Genomic DNA, 19042 nt, shown 5'->3' on the forward strand with positions numbered 1-19042 from the left:
CTACCTGCAATTATCATTATTTTTTCTTTAGTGAGCCTTTCAGCTTCTTCTCTGAGGAGTGCTGTTTTCGCACCTTCTCCTCCTTTTTCCCCAAGTTCTCATAAACCGTTGACTCCTTCTGCCTGTAAGACCCGGAGAAAAATAATGGAAAAAGTGAGGAAGAGGAAAAAGCCAGCCAAGCCAGCAGGCAGACTGTTGCCAGAGGGAGGCACAGTTGGGTATCTGGTTTAGGGGAGGCTCTTACTTGGAGGGTTTTCGTGAAACCTTGGCATGTGCATTCCTCACGGCAGGGGGGTAGGAGATGTTCCCATACTCACACTCGTTTGGCTTGCCTTTCTGAGACTACAGAAGAGAAAAAACAGGCTGAGAGGAGTGCGGTCTGGGAGATGCATGTGAGGCACCATGGATGAGTTCTGGCTGTTAAACCACGCTTTGTGCCAGGACCTCCGTGGAGGTTGGTGGATTGCTGAAGTCCCCAGGCTCAGTGCATTCTGTCTGCTGCTGTCAGAGAGGAGCAGCAGGAATGCAAACACAGCCTTGTACAGGAGGGAACAGTGGAGCAACAAATCTCTGGAGGCACTGGAATTTGCCTGAGAGTGCCAAATGTCAGCTAAAGAATATTAAACAGCGGCAGCTACTGGATGCTGCCAGAGGCCACAAGGAGAGATAAAGATGCCACTTATCAGCCAGCAGGAAAAAATCCTGCAACTGCAGAATTGGGATGCGAAAGACAAAGAGGAAAGGAGAGGGCAAAGTTTTTGCTTGTCCTAGATTGAGCTTGTAACAAGACGGTACTTGGTGGAGATGGTACTTGAGCTGCTAATGTTGTCCCCTGAACTTAAAAGTCTCAAAAAAGGGGAACAGGCACTCAGACCTTGATGCACCATTGTAGTCTGTGTAGGTCCAAGTGTTAGCTTAAAGCTTGTGAAACAGAGCACTTGGGCTCAAAGACAACACCATGCAGTCCTAGGCTCACAGGGCAGTAGAGTCCCCTTTCTCACCTGGATAATTTCCAGCTTTTTCTTGGTTGCCTCTATGAACTCGCAGATGGCCATGTAGATGAACTTGTACTGGGCCTCCGTCTGCACCATCCCAGATCGCTGGGCCCTCACCATCTGGATGGTCTTCTGGATGTCAATGTCACAGTCCAGCCCTAGCAAGGAGCACCAGAAAAGCTTATGAACATGTTCACTGCCTCCTCTCTCAATTCTCTGCCAAAAGCAATTATAGAGGAGATCAATCAAGAAGTTTCTGCCTCCTTCCATATTCTGTACTCCTGTATGGACCTCCTATCTCTCCCTCCTGCTCAGCAACTTTCAAGTCTGGCTCTGGAGCAAGAGCCAAAGCTCGGGGAAGGCTACAGCCACAGTAAGTGGCAATGGTACAGAGATCCAACAGCATAACCTTCTCAGGGCTGGGGCAGGATCTCTCCCACTGATACCTGAATAATTTTCATCCCTTTGCAGCTGGACTTAAGGGCACAGCTTTACTGGGTAGGCCAGTTCACTCTGATATCCTTGGGGGTCCTCTTACCCTTGGTTGAGATTGTTTCCACTATCATATCAATGACGATGATAGTCCCAGTGCGGCCAATCCCAGCACTGCAAGGAGAGGACAAGCAGAGGTCAGAGCAAAACAGCTCCTGAAACAAAATGCATCTGCTTCTAGGGAAGGATGCAGCTCTTGTAGCAGCTGTCCAGCAATGACACAAGAGATTCAATAAGCAGAGAGTTTGGTTTGGGGGCATCAAAGAGGAAAAAGCAAATATTGGGGCTGGCATAGGCTTCAGTCACAAGCCCTGGGGTACAGGCTGGAAGCAGCAGGACAGACTTTCTATACCTCACCCTAGATAAGGGATGGAGGATGCTTCAAACTCCAGCCTGTGTACCAACCTGCAATGCACCAGAATAGGCCCTGCACCTGGGATGCTCTCTTGCTTCTGGTTTATCTGGTCGAGAAAGCTGAGGACTCCTCCTGGCTCACTGGGTACACCGTGGTCAGGCCAGCTCAGGTACTGGTAGTGCCAGATCTCACGCACAGCCTTACCCTGATAATAACAAAGCACCTCATTGATGAAACTGCAACCCAGCCCTGTCCCTGGCCTCTGTCCCAGGGAGATGCAGGTCTGAAGCCAAAGGGAATCTCTGTCTGCTGCATACTTCTTGGTGATTCCACCAGTGTGATTCCAGCCCAAACCAAGTGGGAACAGCAGCCCCAAGAATCATACAACAGCAGCATCACCACAGCACCCAACAGTTCCCAGCTTGAGACATGCAATGGCTGCTAGACTCATAGGCTCAGTGACAGCCCTTGGTCATTCACACTCACGTTATCCTTTGGACACAGACAGAGGTGCCGCAGTTTGTACTCCAACGCATCGTGCTCCGCAACATTCTCCACAAGGTAGGGACCATATTCCTTTGTGCTGCCCAGCTCTGGCCAGTAAGGCACACATTTGTTCTGTGTGGGCAGAGAGGGCAGGGTGAGGATGGGCAGAAGGCAGGAAAGAGGGAAAAAGCAGAGCAGTGTTTGAAGGGGAAAAGAGGGCACCTCTGAGACACCTACAGACTGCTACTTACCCGCCCTTTTTCTACCTCCCGCGTCGTCATCACGATGATGCGTGTGTTCTCCTGCCACACCATTTGCCAGAAGTCATTGACTGTGGCTTCCAGGCAGCCCTGGCTTGCGATGTAGGTCTTGGTGCACTCATCTGGGCTGATCATGGTGTTCTGATTGAGGACAGGAAAAGGTCAAGAGGGCTGCAGGAGCAGGCAGGCCTTCTCCCACTCTTGGGCATACAGTCATATTTTATGAGTCTCACCTTGACATAGTTGGCATTGATATAGTCCGATCCAGGTATATTTGGGTCCCTTCCTTTGAGGATGACTCTGGAGTGATCAACTGGGGTGCAGTGAAAGAATAAACAGTACAATGAGAAACTCTGTGTGCAGTCACAAGAAGCTCTTTCACTGGCCCACACCCCTCATTCATGCTTCCCAGTGCATGCAGCATGCCCTCTATCTTCACCTGTCCCTTTCTGGGGTCAGACTAACCTCACTCCATCTTCCCATCTCTCTGCCCCTATCATGGACCATCGGAAGCTAATGAGTCTAAAGCAACCTTCCCTGCTTCCTTCAAGGACATGAAAAGGCTGTGACCTCTCTCATCATCTCAGAAATCCTCAATGCTGCACACCTCATAATCTGCTCTGGAGGACAGAGCAGGCTGAGGCAGGGCCAGCGATGCCTTGGACATTGCCTATCTGCATGTATTTGTGTTTTTTTTTTTTTTTTACAGTGGAGAAGAAAGACTCACAGGGCAAGATGTTCTTGTATCGGTTCTTGCTCTTGTTTTCAGGTCTCTGACCCTCATGACGGTCAAACAGGTGTTTGGCTTCCTGTTTTTGCAAACTCTGAGAGCAGAAGAAAGAATAGTCATGGCAAGATCACAATACATGACAGGGGAGGTGGGCACTTGGAGGAGACGTGGTGGTTCTGAGGACACATGGACGTGTTTGTGGGGGAGTAGAGAAGTGAAAAGCAAACCCAGACTTGAAAAGTCCAAAATCTGTGCCCTTGCTGTCTTGGTGAGTCATTCTCCCAATCCTGAAAAAGCACATTTCTACCTCACTGGGTTCACTTAAAGATGACATTCACTGCCCAGGAGAACAGGTTCCAAACAGACACTTCTTTCAGAGATAAATTGACAAGACATATGAGAAGTCTGTGTATAGGAAGAAATTGAGGATGGAGAATGAGGTGATGTACTGGGAATTCACAAAAAGACAAATAATGTCCCCCAGCAGTTTCTTACATCAAATTCCTCCCAGAATCCAGCCTTGGATGTCTCCTCAGATAGACTCTTCTTGTTCAGTTCCTGCACTCTATTCTCAATGTCAGCAGCATTCACCCTTGTAGCATAGTAGGGCTGGGGATGGGAAAACACAGTGGGTTAGCATGTGACAGAAAGAGAGAGAGAGAAAGAGAGAGAGAGAAAGAGAGAGAGAGAAAGAGAGAGAGAGAGAGAGAAAGAGAGAGAGAGAAAGACAGAAAGACAGAGAGAGAAAGAGAGAGAAAGACAGAGAGAGAAAGAGAGAGAGAGAGAAAGACAGAGAGAGAAAGAGAGAGAGAGAAAGACAGAGAGAGAAAGACAGAGAGAGAAAGACAGAGAGAGAAAGAGAGAGAGAGAGAAAGACAGAGAGAGAAAGAGAGAGCGAGAGAGATGGTGCTGGAGAGCAAAGTCTCCTGTGTGTGCTGTGGAGAAAAGAAGGAAAGGAACACAAAGCAGAAACAAACAGCAAGTCAATCCCTCCAAAGGATCCCTGAAAACAGGAAGCTAGATTTACCTGCTTCAGGTACACAAAGGTGCCAGACATCTCTTCAATTCCAATCTTCTTGAAGTGCTCAACCAGATCTGCCAAGCTGTCAAACATTTCTGCACCTCCAACTGTGTAGCGTCCATTCTACATGGAGGAAGAATATGTAGCGTCTCACTCATAACATTCATAGAATCATGGAATGGTTTGGATTGGAAGGGATCTTAAAAGTCATCTATTTCCAACCCTCCTGCCATGGGCAGGGACACCTTCCATTAAACCAGGTTACTCAGACCCCCATCCAGCCTGGCCTTGAACACTTCCAGGAATGGGGCATCCTCAGTCTCTCTAGGCAACCTGTTCCAGTGCCTCACAGTAAAGAATTTCTTCCTAATATTTAATCCAAACCCACCTTCTTTCTTTTTGAAGCCATTCCCCCTTGTCCTATCACTCCATGCCCTTATAAAAACTCCCTCTCTGGCTTACTCACAATTCCCCTTTATGTACTGGAAGGGTGCTGTAAGGTTTCCCCAGAGCCTTCTCTTCTCCAGGCAAAACAGCCCCAACTCTCTTAACCTGTCCTACAGACAAAGCTGCTAATGCTCAGGGAAAAGGCAGTGCTAGGGTGTAAAGCCATGGGCACCAGCCTGCACCACCTAGAAAAGCACTTCCTCTGACAGGGAAGTCAAATGCAAGTTTGCCCTGAGAACACAGAATTCACAGCATGACAAACTAACTGTACTCTCACTGGATGGAAGCCCAGAGAAGGTATATTGCATTCAAATCTCATTTAAGGTCAGTTGCTTTTTGGCCTTGAAATCTCTTCCTCCCACATAAAAGAAATAGGAGAACTTGTGACAGCCAGGTTGGCAACATTCATCAGACTAAGTATGGAGGCCCTGCAGATACCCCTTCTTCCTGCTCCAAGCACTTCTAACTCTTTTGATGAACTCATAATTAGGATACGAATCCTCCTCTCTCTTTTCCCACAGACTCCCTTTGTACCAGAGTTCCTGGTCACACTGAGCCCTGCCTCCTCCTGTGACTGAGCACCCAGCCCATGCTCACCCAGGCTGGGGCGAGGACACAAGGACCCCGCAAAAGAACAGCACTTTGATCCAAATTAAGAAACACTGCTAGTGGTAATCAAGCTGACAGGGCACATACTTTTGAGGACATGATCAGGAGAGGTCTCTTCCATTCCCCCTCCTCTTGCCCTCCCACTGCTCACCTCACACATGATCTTGATGTGCGTGACTTTGAGCCGGGCCCCAGAGGCACTGGTTGCCCCAGCTGGTGGAGCGTCAGACCCAGGTTTAGGCTGGTCAGTGAGGACAGACAAGACAAAATCCCCGGGTTTGCTGAGGCTCTCCCGCACCAAGAACGTCCAAGGGGTGGCTTTGGCCTGGAGAAGTGACTCGGCTGCAGGACCTGACAGATGCCCGTGGTACCACCTAGTTAAAACAAGAGGAGGGAGGTGGAGATGCAGTAAGTGGATGGCCTTGAGCTGATGAATGAAGGAGAGCAACAGTGGGAAAGGGTGAGAGAGGAAGAAAGGAAGGGGGAAACAGAGAGGAAGGAATGAGAGAAAGAAGAAAAATCAAAGGAGGAGCAGGATCTTGGGGACAGTAGATGAGACAGAAAGTAGAGAGCTGGCAAGAAGAGGACAGGGCAAGGGATGAGGTGGAAGCAGAAGGGCCCCAGGGAGCAGAATGCTGGAACCAGAAGACACAGTGGGAAAGCACCATGTGTGATCCAGTGTGTGACAAACACAAGGGGAAGAGCAGTCTGTGGATTTCAGCACCTCCCAGTACTACTGGGATTCTAGCATTACTGCAGCAAGATGCTTTGGAAACTCAAACACCAGGGAAAAAAAATAACTCCCCACTGAGTCAGAAAATCTCCCATCAGATTTAACAGCACCCAGATGGTTGTGTTGAGATCAGACCCATCAAAGACCCATTCCAGTGACTCCTCTTTCTGCAACTCAATCACCTCTTCAATCAAAGAATAATTCCCAATCTCTGGGCACATCACACTGCAGCAATCAACCTAACCACAGGACTGAGCACCAGCAGCCACCTGGAGCCCCTTTTCTGCTCCTGCTGTTTACACCGTTAATCTGTATGCACATTCCTGTCCTCAGTGCAAACACCCAGTCAGCATCTCCTTCTCTCCTCCCAGCACAAGGTGAGGAGCATCCCCATCTGACTGAGGTGCTCTCTGCCTTGCGGCAGGACTGGACCCAGGGCACAGAGGGACACAGAGTGGTGCAAATGGCACAGCTGCTGCCAAGCCCCTGCCCACCTACAAAAGATCTCTGGGAGGGTGTGTGCCTGCCCAGTGGGATCTCACTGAACTGAGAGGTGCCGGTGAAAGTGAAGGTCACCAGAAGCAGTCTGGGACATGGGACAACCCCTCTTCCCACTGCTGGGCTCTTGGCTCTGCAGAAACTCCAGATGCGATCCAGGTTGTCTCTGTACAGGTCCTCTAGTTCTTCATGCCTGTCCCAAGCTCCGCAGTCTCTTTGAACCACATCAGAAGTTCTGGGGGGCACTACTGAGCTGCCAAGCAGAGACGTGGAAGGCCACGTTCACTGCAGCACTGTCCTGCTTCTACAAAACCCATGTGAAAACTGGAGCTAGAGATCCAAATTATAGAAAGTTGAAAGCTCTGGGGTGCTCTGGGCACTGAGAAGTGTTCTGAATCATCCCACTCCTCCTGATACACAATTTCTGGTGGAGCCTTTCCTGGGTCTGAACCCATCACAGCCCAAGTGCCAGCACAGCCCTGGCACTCCTACCATGGCCCCTTCACTCCTTCCCAGCTTGGTTTCAGGGAGGGGACTTAGGCCCTTCTCCTTCAGCAGGGATGAACCAGTTTGAAACAGTCCCCTCCAGTCCTGGAACATCCCCATCCCCAGCTGCAGCGTGTGCTGGGCCCTGTGTTCAGGGGGCTTTGTAGCGTGGCTGCTATGCCAGCCAAACTTCATGATCACCACAGCTATGTTTTGGCCACCATCCCTGGGAAACAGCATTTCAAAAGCAGGTAGCTGTTGCATCAGGTTGACTTGCACTGTCCCTGCCACTTCCTCTCACTGCAGGTACCTCAACAAGCACCAGCCACGCTCCCCGTGTCACTGTGTCCACTGCCACCAATGCCAAGCCAGTGTTTCAGGGCTGTGGGAGCAGGTTTGCTGCCCACGGAGCAGCTAGCAGAGAAGGCCTGGATTGGTACTGGTGACCTTCACACTGTAAGGAGGCTATCTGTTCCCACGAACCATGCCTCAGTAACAGAAGCAGCCAGGGCATTAATTCACCCCTGGATCTGGTCAGAGATCTGGTCATATTGCTCTACACAACATCTAAGAACCATTCTGACAGCGAGAGGTGGCACACAGTTAGCAGCCTTGGCAAGTAATTGCTGTTGATCCTCGCCCTATGCACTGAAAGAAGTAGCTGGTGACCGGCAGTCATTAATTTCTGAACCTCCTTCCAAAGAAGTGTTCAGCTACCATGTGCTCAGACGCCACCTGGGAATCAGCTGACCTCTCCTGCCCCTCAGAGAGGTTTCTAGGCCTTCCCTCCACAGGTAGGATGGAGTTAATGGGTCCCATTACCCCCTCCCTTCCCCCAGCATAGCCCAGCTCTTCAAAGCCACGTGATGGAAAATCACTTGGGGAGAGAGTGAGAGGAGCTTTCGTAAGAGCCTGGTGGTGGGGGGGGGTGTTAAGTTTCCAACCGCAGAGAGGAAGGGAGGGAACTGCAGGGCCACAATGCAATGGCCTTGACTGTAGAAGACAGCCAGCAGCAGACCTGGCCCCTCTGCAGCCAGAGCAAGCTGGGGTGTACGCTGATGCTTCGCCCAGGGCATCTCTGCTCTCAGCCTCCAGGTGTCTGAGGAGGACCTGCCTGAGGAGGACTTGCCCACCCCAGAGCAGGGCATGACAGCTCCCCGAGCTGCATCAAAGAGCCTAAAAGCAAAATGCAAGGGCAAAACCACCTGATTTGATTTAGGAACTTTGTATCAGAGACACATGCAAAGTGAGGACAGGAAGGAGACTAAGCAGGCTAGGAATAGCAAGGGAACATGGTCCTGCTCTCAGCTACGTGAGTCACCCAGGCCCAGAATAACCAAGGAGGTTTGGTGCAAGACTGAGAGCTTCCCTATAACATGTGACTCTACAGACTGCTGCAGACCCACACCTAAGACCACAACCTTTGTTTTTAGGAACAGTGTATAAATAGCAAAGGCAACCGGAAACCAGAAGTAAAAATAGAGCCCTCTTAGGTCTGCTGTGATGGGTCAAGGTATAGCCTGGTATTCCCAGGGATGCTTCCCCCGTGGACGCACAGGAAGCAGGTGACACTTTTTGCAGGACTTTCCCTAGGGATGCAGGCAGGGCAGAAAGAAGGCCACGAAACACAGAGGAGGTCACACCACAGACACACACTGCTTTGCTGTCCCCATACCTCTCTGTCGTGGGGTCGGAACAGTTGAGGGGGTATCGCAAGTCGATGACTGTTCCATCTTTGTCCTGCAACGAGCCCTGTTGCTGTGTGTAATACTCCACCAGTTCGGACAAGGTAGCGAACTTCTCCCCTCCATACAGGTCATAGAAATCCCCAGTATTCTGGATGCGGATGTGGGTTACCTGATCACCAACCCTGTGGAATAAAGCACAAAGCAGTCCAATGAGGTGGTTGGAAAAGAGGCAGAAAGTGTTCTGCACTACCTCCTGCCATGGAGCCAGAGCAAACCATCCCCATGAAAGATGACTGGAAAGAGAAGCTCCTGGTGCAACTTGAAGGAGGGTCTAGAAGATGCTTGGAAGCTCAGCTTGGAAAGAACTCAAAGGAATACAGACAGGATGAAGAAGATGCCACGTGACATGTGAGGATCTCAGCAATCTGTGCACATAACACTGAAAAGACAGAACTTGGTGTCCAAGTTACCTACCGCACTGAAAGGGAAAAATCACCCTGATTCTTCCGACTGGGTCTGGCCAGAAAGCTCCCATGGACACCCCGTCCCTTCAGTAAGGCTTCAGCTTCCAGCCCACTCAGGTCACGGTGAAACCACCTATCAGAGAAGATAAAAGCAAGACCAAGTGAATAAAAATGGCCAGATGCTACTGTGGAGACCTGTGGGCTGAAGAATGGTCTCTGGTCGGCATCCCTAGGTGAGAGCCAGAAGCAGCATCCCTTCTTACTTGATACCTCCCCCAGCCTATGGAAGCTTCCTATTAGAGAAACAGCTTCCAAGGTGAACCCCACTCTGATTTGTCCTACTTCTCTGGTCCCCCTCCTTACACACACATACTTTTCAGACCCTCTTACCTCACCATTGTGGAGGGTGAAAGAAGAGGGGGCCAAGTGGCTGCCACCAAAGAAAGTCAAAAAACACAGAGGAAAAATCAGTTTGTGCTGGCAAGAAAAGGGAAGTCGGAGGTCTCTGCCGGAGCACCCAACGCCAAGCTGTTCCTGTGCCTCTTGGGTGCTGGCCATGTATCTCTCCTGGAGTCTACTGTCCCTCCATTCAGACTCTCTCCATCCACGATTTTCTGGGTAGGTGCCTTGATGTGTGGCCCTCTGTGCAGTGCTCTTGGACACAGGCAGGTGCAAGCCCGTGCGCAGCTGGGCACGCGCGGCTCCAGGAACAGGAAGTGCTCTGAGCCATCAACTCCCCAGCCCCAAGCTGCTTTGCACACACTTCTGCTTCTCCTTTCGTGTCTTTCCCCCCCGGTCCCCCCTATTATTTTTGGGCCTCTGTCTTTTTGCACACTAGGGCTGACTCTCTGCATGCACTTTGGCCCTAGCCATGCTCAAAAAATTCAGTTCTGCACGTCCTCTGTTCCCTTTCTTCCCCAGAATGCCAGTAAGTGACATGAGCAGTCCCAAATATCCTATATGCTCTGTACAGGCACAAAGGGGAATCTGTGCAAACCCAGAGCCGCAGACTTGGAGGTCCAGGTTAGTGCTCCGAACACAGCGGTACCTCCCTGAAACCATCCTGACCTGGGATGGCACTGACACAAGCAGCGGTAGCTCAAAAGGGATGGCGTGGGAAGGAGGTGGTGGTAAAGCTGCCCAGAAAGGTAGGCAGTGACCAGGACAAACAGCTACTACCTACAGTGAGCCCACACAAGCACTGAGAGAGCTTAGTCGAGAACCTTTAAGATCCCAGCACAGCCAAAGCTGACAACCTGGACAACTAGGCAGAAAGAAGGAAAACTAGCCATTCTAGTTACCTAGCTATTTCCAGCTACGGCCCATGGCTGCTCTGTCCATAGCACTGGTTTCGAGGTCTGCAGGTCTCACAAAAGACTAGGAGCTAAGCAATGACCTAAGAGGGCAATCAAGCTGTCAAAGGAGCCTGACTTTTCCCTGTGGCAATCTCAGCTACACTATGTGGGCAGCAGGAATGGCAAGAGCCTTGCTCATTTCAAGTACCAGCAGCTGCAGACTTCCCAGCACACCCACCAGACTGGGAAATCCTGTAAAAAGCTGAACAGGCTGTTAACTCCGACCTAGACAAAAACTTGTGGCCAAGACAGAAACTAACAACAAAGGGAAGTACAGGAGAGATGAGTGGGAAGCTAAACTTCATTGCTAGAAAGGCAACCCAGGCACCTACAACAGCTTCCTTTGAAATGCTTCAGTTTCACACACATGACCAGCCATGAGATGCAGGGATCCAGCTGTACTGATTTAAAACTGATACAAAAAAAAAAAACCCAAGGAGACTTTAAAGGCACAGAGACCTGTGGCTCAAGGAAACAGCTTCTACACAAAGCTGCAGAAGCTGCACTCGAATCAGAGACAGTGCAGCACTGGCACAGGAAAGTATTGTGCAGAGGTAGGAGAGAAATGGCAGGAACTTCTGGAGAGAAATTGGGCAGAAGTCCCAAAAGAGAATTCCTGATTATTAGAGTATGTTGGGTCAATATGAAGCTAAGGCAGATGAAAAATAAAGCCTAGGCATCCTCACACCTTATGAACTGACTGAAGGAGAAAATCTGTCTGAGGAACTGAACATCAGTTGGACTCAGAAACAGGGAAAGAACAAACCAGCAAAGAGCCCAGATCAGAGTAGAAAGGGTGAGTTAGCAAGAAACCCATGTAAATCAGTATCCCCTAGTAGGACAAGCCACAGGGTGCAGTGTAACCCCGGTCAGTCTTTGTGTGGACAAAAATCCCGTTTCACATAATTTACAGGCTGAGTTTATGCTTCTGGTTGCTTGCAGCTCAGGAAAGGAATGGATGCACACAGCTGCCTTGGTGTCTTTGACCTGGGCCATCTAATTAAAACTATCAGGGAGGAGCTCCTGCCACCAAGGGAGGGAAATATCACTGTAGAGAAGGTTGGTATCTTTGAGGTTGCTCTCCCAAATAAATGTGGCACAGAACAGCTGACTACAATTGAGCCACTAAAATACTTTCTTAATATAATTAACATGTCAAGAGATTTCAGCAAAGAGACTACTCTTACACTGTTGTTTGTCTTTCAGTACAACACAGGTGTTAGAACCTCATCTTGTAAATCCCTCATGGAGCCAAGGCACAGCTAGTGCAGGAACAAATTTACAGGAGAAGATAAATGAAATAGCTAAGTAAAAAAGACATCCACATCTGGACTGCTGTAAACAAAGAGCCTAGAGAGCAGCAAAGATGGAGGAAGCTAGCTTTATTCAGCTTGGAGAAAAGATGCTTAAGGAGGGATTTAGCAGCTGTCTGAGACTACCTAAAAGGGGTTGGAGAGGTTTAGAGGTGAGTCAGATTCTTCTTTGTGGGACACAGCAAAAGGACAAGAGACATAACTTGCAGCAAGGGAAATTCTGAGTACGTATCAGGAAAAATTGCCCACGTGCTCCCCCCCAAGGACAGTTCAGCACTTGCCAGAAGTGCCCAGAACAGCTGAGGAACCTCCACTCTGAAAGATGTTCAGGATTCACCGAAGCAAGGCTCTGAGCAACTTGACTTAGGTCTGTTGTGATCAGGGGGCTGGACTATGCGATCCAGAGGTCAAAATTGTTGTTAAATAATAGATAGGTTATATATATAAATATAGGTTATATAAATATAGGTTATATAGAGAATTTATTTTTCCCTAAACCTCTATTTGCAGCTATTTGTAGAGTCAACACTCAAATCCATAACAAATTAACAAATGTAGCACCCTTTGGCAAGGAGTTCTACTGCTCAGCTAGAGAAACACCCCCTCCTTTGACCTGCTTATAACCTGCTCCCTGCCTCATTTTTATTAACATCTGGTTTTTAAAAAGAAACAAAAATCGATGATTGATTCCTGTCCCCCCCACATGCCCCCCGCCCCACTCCAAACTGCTCATGGAAACAGACCCGTAACATCCGTATCCATCCTCAGCTCTTCACCAGGCTGAAGACTCAAGCCCTGCTAAGGTGTTCTTTGTACAGAACTATTCCACACCTCTGATTATCTTTGCTGTCCCTCTCCGAGATGTCTCCAACTCTGGTTCCTTGTTTTGGAAATAAGGGTGACGGAGGGCACAGAACTGTGGCATTCAAGATGCTGCTGAGTCATGGATAGCGATGAATTCTGATGTTCACCACACCCAAGTATAAAGCCAACATCTGCAGGGTCTTATATATACATATATATATAATCAAAGTTTCACTCTACAGAGGTTACAACTAGTTCACATTTTATATGTAAATTTTGAATTATTTTTCTGCATGAACAATGTTTTACATAGGCCTATATGGAATTTTGCCTGCTGTTCCATTGCCCACTTGTTCACCATCATAAGGTCCTTCTGCAATTATTCAGTCAGCTCCCACTCTACTATCCTCACTAACTTTCTACCATCACCCAATTTTCTCACCTCACCAAGCTGTATTCCCAGGTCACTTGGGAATATACTGAACAGTGTATATTTCAGGTTAGGCCTCTGTGATCTGACCACTGATGACTTCCCTTTGCTGTAAAAATGGGATGTTAATTTCCATCTTCTATTTCCTATTTTCTATTAATTCTTTACCTAAGAAAACCCTAAACTTCTTTTTTATGCCAGGGTTTCAGCTTTATTTAAAGACTTTGATGAGAAAATCTTGTTAAATTTTTTAAACCCAAGGAAATTGGCCAGACCTGCCTTATCCACAAGCTTGCTAGGTCCCTCAATAACTTCCAGTTTTACAGGACAGGATTTGCCTTTACAAAAGCAGATGCAGTCTCTTCCTTAAGTATCCCATTCATTGCTTTCTCTGTTATAACATCTACCCTCTTGCTCAGATGATGACTTTATTGTTCCATGCTTCCCTTGCATTTGGGGGAATCTGATTTGGAGCCCTTTTTGAAAATGAGCATGGCATTTGTTACTTTTAATTCTCAGCCCTGAGATGATTTCAGACAGGTTTTGCTGTTCTGCACAGAACTACGTTCTAGTTCAGTCTAGTTAGTGCAGAGTGAAGGCCATTTGGGCTTAGGGAACAGACCCTCTTCCTATGACTGGCTGAAGCCAGATGCTCTCTGTTAGGGGCTATGGGACCCCAGGACAGCGCTGGACCAGCAAGGTTGCCCAAATCCTTACCACAGAGTAATGCTAGAGCGAATCCCATTTCCTGACACCCTGCAACTGCAGTCTCCAGAGCAGAGCACCTGTTTGGACTGACCAAGAAGGTTGTATGTCCTCCTGTTTCATAAAGGGCTAGGAAGATTGTAGCAAATCAAGAAATAACAAGGATTTAAAAGGTTAGACATCTGAGCTCTCTCTGTGTCCAGTACACTGAGAGATGCTGCAGCTGTGGCAGAGGAACTGCAAACCCCTTACCAAAGTGAGAAGGAGCAACAGTAACAGCAATAACAATCTAAAACACTGGGAGCTCCAGTTCTCTGGCTATTAGAAGGTGGGTTTTTTTTCCTTCTATGCCTAATTCCTAGTGCCAGTATTTTTATTTTTCTCACCAACAACTCTTGTTTTATAGCCCTAACTAGCATTCATAGCACTCACCCACGGGATGGCATCAGGGTCTTGTCTCTCAGATCCCCACTGATGGAGGACTGACAGGAGCTGGCAGAGGAAGTACCACAACCCTCAACCCACGGGGTCCTACTAAAAAAAATAAAGCAAGATTGGAATTACCAGGACAGTATCTTGAGATGGATTTGGGAGAGAAATCAAAGATCTTAGTAGTGGAGGGGTGGACTCGCACCCTCCCGACAGGGCTGGATGTTCATGGCGGTGAGTGCCAGGGCTCTGGAGCAGCAGCTGGCAGTGCTTGGGGGCTGCGGCACCTCCCGTGACTCACCTGATCCACACAGGCAGAGTCCTGAACTCCGCCTGTTCCTAGGCGGACTGAGAAGAAGGTAGCTCCAGGTCAGGCAAACCTCAGGCCTCAAGCAGAGGGCTTAATTGTCACTATTTGCAAAGTGCTTCCTGGACTGCAGTTAATGAATAATCAGAGGGGTGGGGGAAGGCCAAGGCCAAGCTGGGAGAGGTAGATGGAGACGGAAGGGACCGACTGCTCTTCCTGCCTCCTATCCACTGAGCTCACGCCCTCCTTGGCTACATTCCTGCCAGGTTTGTAACCGAAAGGCACAGAAGCAGCTCTCTCATACCCGGCTCGCAGCTCCCTGCTCTCCCAGGCTGGCTCCTTCACCCCCAGCTCTGCCACTCTCCTCAAAGACCTCAACTCTTCAAAGGTCAATGGGCACATGGGGCAGGAGGCTACAAACAGACATACCTTATGTCCCTCCATTTGAATCGCACTGGAAACACACAGTGTCACACTGGAGAGAGGCTACTCCGCGAGGTTGATCCCTCTGCAGTCCCAAAAAATGTGAGGTACGATTTTATGTTGTTTATGTTGTTCTAATCCAGGCTGCAGCCAAATGGGGCAAGCCCAGCCCTCCCACGCTCTGCCGCTCCCTGCTGCGTCTCTCTGCTGCCTTTTTCACTAGGGATTGCACATTCAGCCAGAAAACAAGGCAGCCACAGACACCAGAGGCAGGAGTAAGTTAGCACCGACCCTGCTGGGGACAGCAGGCTCAGTGGCATCAACAGCACTTGACCGAGCTTAGTGACACGTTACCTAATATGTTTCAACCAACATATTTGTAAATGCTAGTTCTTAAGGCCTAGCACCTCCTACTAAAGAAAAAAAACAAAGTCTCTCTGATAGGGCTTCAGACTAAGGCTCTGCCCAAACCTTTTGGCAGAAGGTAATGCATACTGGGCCTTCTAGAACAGGAGCACATGTGTCATGAGGCAGGCACTGCTGCACCTGTACCTGCCCCTGCCCCTGCCCCAGGGAGCAGCACCCGCGGCTGGGGACCACCCCTGAGCTCACGGTCATTCATAGAACACGGGCATTTTCAACACACGTTTTATTCACGAGCAGACACACGAGCAGGCACGAAGTATATCGTTCCCTCCAGGTCGGCATCTCCCTTGTTCGAGCGCTCCATTCCCAGGGCTGACAGGACTGCACCTTGGGAAGGACGGCACCCGCCGGAGCAGCGGGAGAGCTCCGCGGGCTCAGGAAGCGGCAACTCCGCCGGTCCCGGCCCCGTGCGGCGGCAGAGTCATGGGCGGCAGGAACATGGCCTTGAGTTTGCCCGACATGCTGGCGATCTCCGGGTCCTGCGACTCGTAGGACTTTATCAGCCGGGCGAACTTCAGGACCCCTGCAAGGAGAAGGGGGTGGGCAGGGGGCCCTCGCTGCCCCGGCGGGCCCGGAGCTCCCCGCCCGGCAGGGGCACAACCCACCTTCGCCGTCGCTGCTGAAGCCGTAGGCCTTGATCACGTCTTGCTGGATCTGGGTGGCCACGGGCAGCAGGAACTGCAGCATCTTGCCCATGTCGTTGCAGGCGTTGTCCCGAGCCTCCTCCATGCGCTGCGCGTTTTCGGGCGCCCCGAACGCCTTGATCACCTCCGCCAGCACAGCTGCGGGACACGGAGAGATGGGCACTCAGCCGCCTGTCATCCCCCCGCACTCACCGCCGCGGGACATGGGCGCTCAGCCACCCGGGAGGTGCGGGGATGGAGATGAGAGAACGGAGCGACCCTGCCGCACTCACCCTTCGCCTGCTCGGCGCTCAGGGCGGCCGGGCCCGCGGGCTGCGCGGACGCCGCCATGGGGCGCGGCGGGGCGGCCGCGGCTCCCGACCCGCACCGACAGACGACCACACCGCCCCCGTGCGCGCCTGCGCCGGCCCGCCCCTCTCTGTCATTGCACTGGTGGGTGTGGCGGCTTCCCACGAGCGCGGGAAACCTGCTGGACAAATTCTAAAAGAGCTGAAATCACTGGCAGGAACACTCCCAGCGCCGGGCTCCATTCCGCGCCGACCTGCCCCGATGTGAGGGCGAGAAAAACTTCTTCCCGACGCTGTCCCTTCCGGCGTTCCCCGGCCCCGCTACCCCCGCCCGCCCCTCCCCGCGCTCACACCGGCGCCCACCGCCGCCGACAAACGAGCCCGGCCGAGCCGGTCGGGCCGTATGCAAATCGGCAGCTTCCCATTGGCGCTGAGGTGCTTAAGCCCGCCCCTTCAGGCGAAGGGGGCGTGGCTCCCGCTCACCGGCTCCTCCGCGACTTTCCCCGCTCCCAGCCCTTCCCACTTTTCACCGAGAATGCTTATGCTACTGCCCTTCCCCTCATGGCCCCAGGGAAAAGAAATGAACACACTGGAGTCCCGTTTCTGGAAGGGTTTTTTTTGTCCTTTTTTTTTTTTTTTTTTTTGCCTTTTTGTAAGAGCTTCATATATATATTTATATATATAAATTATTAGAATGTGTGTCGGTGCTCGGGAGTGCGTGGGGAACGTAGTTTGGGTGTTTGGTTTTGCTTTTTTTTTCCATAGCTGGGTTGTTGGTTGGTTTTCCTTTTAATGGTTAAGTAAATATATATATATATATGGGGGACCAATTGAGAGATACAACTGTGAAATCAGAACACGCACGCGGGGGCAAGGGAGTCACAAGTTGCTACATAAAACTGCCACGTCTAATAGGATGTGCATGAGTTAAAGTACATCAATTAGGATGGGTGAGGGGAAAGGGGCAGCTGCCCTCTTACAGTCCCAGGACTCAGTGTCACTGCTCAGCCACGTCATCTCTCCCCATGGGGCTCAGAGGGGTCGCGGTGGTGACCACAGTCTTGAAAAGTGTCCTGGTGCTTTGCACCTCGTGGCCATGCCCATTCCCGTCAGCCACGGGAAAGCATAGCCACCATCCTGCAAACAGTCTTGCGGTGCTTTGCACCCCGATGGCTGGGACCAGACCCTCAGCAGGTAGGAGCGGCCACTCAGGAAGGGGTCCTGTAACGCTTTGTTTGCATCTGAAGGGGTTTGGAGAATGGGAAGCTGCTCTGGCTAATCTGAAAAAGTTTCACGTTGCTCCTCTGTATCGCTAAGCAGTATCTTACACCTAAAGGAGGGGGTGGGGTGTTGAGGAGGCATCTTGAAAAAAGGCTCTGTTGGGTTTGGAGTTACTTCTTGGCTGCACCTCATCCTCACAGAAGTAGAAAAGGCAGTAGCATCCTGTACATGAAGTCCTGCAATGCTCTGCACTTTTTATTTAATGCAACTGTTACCCCAAAACAAAGGATGGAGCTGCTGCCACCCTGAATACGTCAGTCTTTGTCTTTCTGAGCTCTGTGCAATGCTGATTCTCTTTTCTTCAGAGCTCAGATGAAATCACGTACCGATTGTCCATTAAGGTGTTTCAGTCCCTCCCCATTTCCTCTCCTCCACTTTATGTTCCCAGGATGCCACTCTGTACTTTTTGTCCATCTCCTCTTGTACTCTTACCGCACGGTGGGATCAGGATGTGCCACTCTGCAGCTTCCCCTCCCCCAGGATTTGGTTGATTGATTGTTCCTCTTAAGAGAAAGACACGATGATGTCACATTGACAGCAGAAGTCCATTTAAAGGGGTTTGTCACTTTCCTTCTTCAGGTGGCTAGGATAAAAAAGAAGAATGAGGTGATTGTGAAAGGGGAAAAGACAATTTATTACGTCCTCCTGCCTCTATTAGTCTAGACCCATATGACACTGCTGGTATGCAAAGTTTGGCAAATCCTTGAAGTAGGAGATGCTATTGGAAAGGTACAGCACTGCACCTCTCTTTCCCAGTGTGCCTCCTCATGCACTTGTGAAAGCCTCATCTTGGCAAAAGCATCAAGCCCTTGCAAATGTTTTGTATTCTGGCAGGGGTATTGGTTAATCATAACTGCATTTAGCATGTGTGAAACACATAAAGTTCTCTCCCCTTCCAGAGGTGAGGAGCTGAAACCCCACACACGATTATCCACTGAATACCCATTTGCCAAGAATGACCTTCCTGGTGGCCAGCCTACAGCTGTTCCCTGTGGCAAGGCAAGGCATCCCTGCTCCCAGGTGTGTGCCCACCACCTCCACCAGCCCCAGGCCAGGCCAGACCTGGAGGCGGACATGTGAGGCGAGAGCAGGCCCACCACGCACCTGTAGTAATCCTCCTGCGTCGGCAGCGGCATGCCGTGCAGGGGGTGATGGGCGTGAAGCCACTGCTGCTGCTCCAGGGCCAGGCGCTGCAGCTCGGCCGACTGCGCGTGCATGGCCTGCAGCTGGTGTGCCGCTGACATGGGCGCGGAGAGAGAGCCTGGCAGGTCCCTGTAGGGGGCAGCTGCACCCGAAACAGAGAAGAAACAAGTTGATATAACAGCTCCATCCACGGCCCCACAGCTCAGCCAAGGCTCTGCTGCACTCCCATTC

General features: G+C 50.5%; 3 protein-coding genes and 1 non-coding gene across 5 annotated transcripts in view; all 4 read right to left on the reverse strand.

The window, feature by feature from the left end:
- Window positions 1-240: 240 nt before the first annotated feature.
- Window positions 241-15014, reverse strand: PTPN6 (protein tyrosine phosphatase, non-receptor type 6). Its single transcript, XM_027885183.1, has 15 exons — window positions 14602-15014; window positions 14304-14405; window positions 9275-9397; window positions 8788-8982; window positions 5547-5769; window positions 4346-4462; window positions 3814-3927; window positions 3316-3412; window positions 2822-2901; window positions 2580-2729; window positions 2329-2460; window positions 1893-2047; window positions 1534-1601; window positions 1002-1153; window positions 241-342 (listed from the first exon to the last, which is right to left on the reverse strand). Exons 2-15 carry the CDS (start codon window positions 14315-14317, stop codon window positions 241-243), a joined length of 1722 nt encoding a protein of 573 aa, XP_027740984.1. The 5' UTR covers window positions 14318-14405; window positions 14602-15014.
- A 648-nt stretch (window positions 15015-15662) lies between these two features.
- CUNH12orf57 (chromosome unknown C12orf57 homolog) lies at window positions 15663-16821 on the reverse strand. Of its 2 annotated transcripts, none has more exons than XM_027885185.1 (3): window positions 16739-16821; window positions 16062-16238; window positions 15663-15979 (listed from the first exon to the last, which is right to left on the reverse strand). In XM_027885185.1, exons 2-3 carry the CDS (start codon window positions 16183-16185, stop codon window positions 15831-15833), a joined length of 273 nt encoding a protein of 90 aa, XP_027740986.1. In that variant the 5' UTR covers window positions 16186-16238; window positions 16739-16821; the 3' UTR covers window positions 15663-15830. The 2 variants fall into 2 exon arrangements, with proteins under 2 accessions (XP_027740986.1, XP_027740985.1); XM_027885184.1 differs by lacking the exon at window positions 16739-16821 and adding an exon at window positions 16373-16458.
- LOC114058200 lies at window positions 16541-16601 on the reverse strand. Its single transcript, XR_003571388.1, has one exon. It is a non-coding gene; the product is annotated as a U7 small nuclear RNA (small nuclear RNA).
- Window positions 16822-17148: 327 nt separating the features above from the next.
- ATN1 (atrophin 1) overlaps window positions 17149-19042 on the reverse strand; it is a 10041-nt gene continuing 8147 nt past the window's right edge. The window contains exons 9-10 of the mRNA XM_027885187.1: window positions 18773-18953; window positions 17149-18251 (exon numbers count right to left, since the gene is read on the reverse strand). Of these exons, the coding sequence (XP_027740988.1) occupies window positions 18218-18251; window positions 18773-18953 (215 nt within the window). The 3' untranslated portion in view covers window positions 17149-18217. The remainder of the gene's footprint in view (window positions 18252-18772; window positions 18954-19042) is intronic.

The sequence above is a fragment of the Empidonax traillii genome, unplaced genomic scaffold (assembly GCF_003031625.1).
Source record: "Empidonax traillii isolate 1590-97213 ecotype Southwest subspecies unplaced genomic scaffold, ASM303162v1 scaffold163:size1593379, whole genome shotgun sequence".
NCBI classification, from domain to species: Eukaryota; Metazoa; Chordata; class Aves; order Passeriformes; family Tyrannidae; genus Empidonax; species Empidonax traillii.

Bases quoted from the DNA above. Each gene is read 5' to 3' on its own strand.
- PTPN6 (XM_027885183.1), bottom strand. The intron at 2,730-2,821 runs GTGAGACTCATA...GTCCTCAATCAG, and splicing joins TCAATGCCAACTATGTCAAG to AACACCATGATCAGCCCAGA. The intron at 1,154-1,533 runs GTAAGAGGACCC...GCTCCTTGCTAG, and splicing joins GGAAACAATCTCAACCAAGG to GGCTGGACTGTGACATTGAC.
- CUNH12orf57 (XM_027885184.1), bottom strand. From the start codon at position 16,430: ATGGCGGCGTCCGCGCAGCCCGCGGGCCCGGCCGCCCTGAGCGCCGAG. The intron at 16,239-16,372 runs GTGAGTGCGGCA...CGTGTCCCGCAG, and splicing joins GAGCGCCGAGCAGGCGAAGG to CTGTGCTGGCGGAGGTGATC. The intron at 15,980-16,061 runs GTGGGTTGTGCC...TTCTCCTTGCAG, and splicing joins CTTCAGCAGCGACGGCGAAG to GGGTCCTGAAGTTCGCCCGG.